Source organism: Protobothrops mucrosquamatus, unplaced genomic scaffold, assembly GCF_001527695.2.
Source record: "Protobothrops mucrosquamatus isolate PMUCROS unplaced genomic scaffold, P.Mucros_1.0 scaffold139, whole genome shotgun sequence".
NCBI classification, from domain to species: domain Eukaryota; kingdom Metazoa; phylum Chordata; class Lepidosauria; order Squamata; family Viperidae; genus Protobothrops; species Protobothrops mucrosquamatus.
The window spans coordinates 1,063,578-1,068,077 of NW_015386505.1; the positions used below are offsets into that span (position 1 = coordinate 1,063,578).

General features: G+C 34.1%; 1 protein-coding gene across 1 annotated transcript in view; it reads right to left on the reverse strand.

Moving 5' to 3' along the window:
* The window catches only part of MTA3 (metastasis associated 1 family member 3), a 129,786-nt gene that overhangs the window by 74,674 nt on the left and 50,612 nt on the right, over nucleotides 1-4,500 (reverse strand). Inside the window, exon 8 of the mRNA XM_015813105.2 lies at nucleotides 2,134-2,233. Coding sequence (XP_015668591.2) covers nucleotides 2,134-2,233 — 100 coding nt within the window. The remainder of the gene's footprint in view (nucleotides 1-2,133; nucleotides 2,234-4,500) is intronic.

Genomic DNA, 4,500 nt, shown 5'->3' on the forward strand with positions numbered 1-4,500 from the left:
GATAGGAATAATTAGGACACAGGCTAATTGGTTGGGGCCAATCACGCGTTCTAGGAGCCGGGCGCAGATGTCAAACAACCTTACTTAAGGCACACCCATAGACTGGCTTGTTAACCCTGATGATGCTGGGAGCTCCCAGCGAAAGCTTGGTTTTTAATTAAAGTTTTAAACTTTTTTACTCTCCTGGTGATCGTGAGTTGTTAGAAATAGCTATCTCAGTACTCCCTTAATTCTTTGTTAGCATTCCAAATTTTGAAAAACATATATGATGTCGCAGTTAAGCGACTGCTGCCTGTGGATGGCTTTGGATTGAGCTGATGCAGGCAAAAGACTTCTCTCTCTCCCATATTTAGGCTGACAGGGTGTTCAAAAAAAGCACCCATATATATATATATATTTCTCAACACAAAAAATGAGCAAAGATGTGTTTGTTTGTTTGTTTGTGTGTATGTGTGTGTTAGACATGAAATGTCAGCCAATAGCAGGGGAATTTTAGTGAACAAGAGGATACAAACAGGAGATTATCCTCCCATTATAACAGGGGTGAGGAACTATGGTCCTTTTATAATCTATGAACTTCAATTCCCATGCTGGCTCAGAAATTCTGGGAGTTGAAGTTCACAGAACCTAAAAAGGCCATAGCTCCCCACCCCTGCATTGTAATATTGATGATTTTACATTCTTAACCTTCTCTTGTAGTATGCTACTTGTGACAATATTCCAAACCCAATACAGTACTTCAACTAGAATATTAAGGTTTATGACAAGTAGAAATTATGATTACAAGGATATAATTGCCCAATAATTTTTCTACTGGAAAAAAAACCTCTACACTCGTACTATATAAAAATAGACTTTCATGATACTACTCTTTTAATTTAACCAGTTAACAGCCATACTGGAAGATACTGCAAAATTGGTGGCATGTCTCCATGCATTTCAGTACAAAATTTGTAATATTTTAATGTAATGTAATTGTCTCAACCTTTGGAGGTATCCTACATTATTTAGCTTTATAATGAAACAGTTGCTTATATCTCTTTTTTTAATAGAACAGGGATGGGCAAGCAGAAAAAGTTTTTTTAAAAAATACATAAAATACAGAAAAAATACAATTTTTTTAAGAATCCAAGCATTATTTCTAGTAGATTAAACAGCTAAACATTAACATGTATTAGCTGTGCTTGGAAAACCGATATGGGAGTTGCAGAGGGGGAGCCTGCATGACTTTTACTGGTCTAGAATTCTATCATTAACACAGATTAGGCACTCAATACTGTTGATACATGCATTTACTAGTCTTTAATTCTGGCTTTAAAAAACAAAATAGAATTCAAATTACTATTGCTGTGTATTAGGGCAACACAATAAATTTGAAAGAACCGCTACACAATTAGGAGTGTGAATAGGGCCTCTTATTCAATCACCAAAGCAGACACAGTCTTTGTAAGACTCATGCAGATGGTTTGAAAGTTACTCCTACTTATTTTGATATGTGTGTACATGCACAGCCACTTCACATTTTCACTAAGAAGAATGTATCTGCAGGCACAGCCTATTCGCTTTCCTTGCTTTTGTCTTATTGCAATGGCTGTGTGTGAAAATGCCTATACAAATAGTCACAAGTGGTTTCTGAAGCAGCTGATCAAATGATGCAATGGCTTTAACCATTCGAATAGAGGTGATTTGTTCATGTTCCCACACAACACAAATACCTCTTCCGAATACTTTGTGCAGCTCAACTGGATATATACATATTAAGTTTGCATATTTTTTCACTACATACAATAAACATAGGGAGATAATGAAATTATTTACTAGAGGAAATAAAAGTAAAAATAACAATTTTATTTTTTTTAATATTCCTGGCAAAATCATTACCATTTTGTAAGTTCAAATAAATCAAAGATTATTTTAAGCAATTAACCAGTACAACCCCTCACCTGCCAAGATTAGTTGATAAAGCAAGCAGCAAGAGTTGGTCTGAATAGTGTAAATCTACTGAATGTATGCAAAAACCCTCAAAACATTCATTTTCAACCTCATTATCATCAACATATCAGAACAGGATTTAATTTGTCTTTTTATCTAACTAATCTTGCAAAAGGAAGTATATTTCAAAGAGTATCTTACCAAAGTGATATCCCGGGAAGCAGCAGCTGCACTCATGTGTAAACTAGGTTGTCTTACAGAACTACTGCAGTCTAGAGCTCGTGCAAAAGTACCAACAGCACTGAAGGAAGAATAGAAACAGCATTATGAGCACAATGAAACTGAGATAACTTTAAAACACTGTCAAGAAATGCATCCTTTGACCTCTAGTATATGTCATTGTTGATTAGCATGCACATTCAACTGCATTATAGAATTTCAAAGCATTCTCCAAAACACTTGTTGATCCAGCCAAAAGAGACCTCAACCCTATGCTTATTTATTTAGTAAACTCTACTATATTAAATGGGACTTCTCTTTAAAATGGCATGTATAAAACTGGGCTATGAAAGGCAAAATTTTATTAAAAATATGTCAATCTATTAACATAAATTTTGATACACAGAATGGTAACAAAATGCTATCATTTCATTTAATTTTTTAAACAGGCTTACTAATTTTTAAAAATAGACTTATTAAGTTAATTCTAGCACTCCTTAATTATTTTTATTGTTTCACTCTTTTTCTCCTTTTTCTACTTAGCACCAAGTCTGTGGTCTTTGATATACAATTAGAATCTTGGAAAAGTAAGCATAAGAGTTGGTTCTCAGACTGAAAATAATTCAGATAATCACAGCTATGACTTCTTTATGAGAAATAATTCACAAACTGTGGGAAGAAGCCCCAGTAAGAGGGATAATTTGATTTGTGTTCATTTGCTAGAATTCTTGGATCAATACTACTTTCATCTTAAGGCCCTGGTGGGTTAAAGCGCAGTATTTCAGGAAAACTCTGCGCCCAGCCTGGTGTTTGAGCCTGACGGGGTTGAAGGTCAACTCAGTCTTCCACTCTTCCAAGGTCAGTAAAATTAGCAACCAGTCTATTGGGGCAATATGCAAATAATGCTTATATTGTAAACTTCCCAGAGAGTGCTGTAAAGCATTATGGAATGGTATATAAAAACCTAAATGCTATTACTATGCTATTATGCTATGCTATAAAGAGAACCAGGTGAGATTTGTATTTGGGAAAACTTAACCTTCAGTTCCAACAGCTAACAAATGCATGATAATAAAAGCACCAACATTGAGAAACGGCTTGTGATGCTCTTTTAAGTTGGTGCTGAAATCTGTGTCCAAGAATGTTCTTAGACAGCAACTTAGCAGACACAATTTGAACTAATTGGATAGTCTTCAAAAATAGTCCCACGTCCAAAGTATCGTAGTCAACTAACTGAAGATCACCACAACTCATCTATTTCTGAATGCAGAATCTTCTCAGAACTATTGTAATGGGGGTTCTTATAATTTCCAATTATAACCACAGACTTGATAAAGCTACCCATATTTCAATAACACAAAGAGAAACATAGCATTTTAAGAAAATTCTTTGAATTATTTTCCAACTATGTAACCATTACTTCTCTTTGGCTCAGAGAACATTTATCAATATCGGAACCAGTCAAATGCTTCCACTTGACAGGATTTTGTGAACTACATGTGAGATTTAACAAATAGGTAGCTCTTGCTTTCCACATGACAAAAGAATGTGCAAACAATATCTTACAATATAGTGTCATATAAGTAAATATATGAATTAACTCACCATCAGAACTACTCCAATATGTCAACTTTCAACTTCAAGGAAAAATTTCAAAGTATATTTTCTTTATTTTTTTTTAAAGATTTGCTTTCAACGGAAATGCCACAGCATTTTCCAACTGGGTGGTTTATATTGTAAAGTAAGATAAACTGTGTTTCTTGCAATAAGTGAGTGAGGCAATCAACTATTCATTTTCCTCAATCTTTCTTATTTTAAAAGGTCTTTTAAATGAAATTGGACCACTACTTTCACTCTACTGAAAGACCACTACTGGGTGATTAATGCTGCTTGACTGACATGTTCTTTTAGTTTATTTTTGGTAGTGATTGTCATCGGTGTTTTTCTCTGTATAACAGTAATCTGGCCTTTCTTTCTTTTTCAAATATTTGCTCATGAATGGCAGTTATGTGCTTACATTAACAACGTTCTTACCCTGGAAATCTCTAGCTACTTATGAAATATAAATGGTAGTAGCCACATTCACAAAGATGTAGTCTATCAACAACTATTAGCAAAATAATTAATAATAATTATTTATCTGTTGCATTTATATCCTTCCCTTTCCTTAAGCAATATTTACTTCACTTTTTACTTTTTTTGAATGTTTATTCATTTATATTTCATAAGTAGCCCATTCACTGCCCATTCTTGGCCACAACTAGAATAAGTGGGTTCAGAGGATAACAACCAAAATGATAAGAATCCAAGAGGGAAAAATCTATATATTACTTTCACGCAAGACAAATT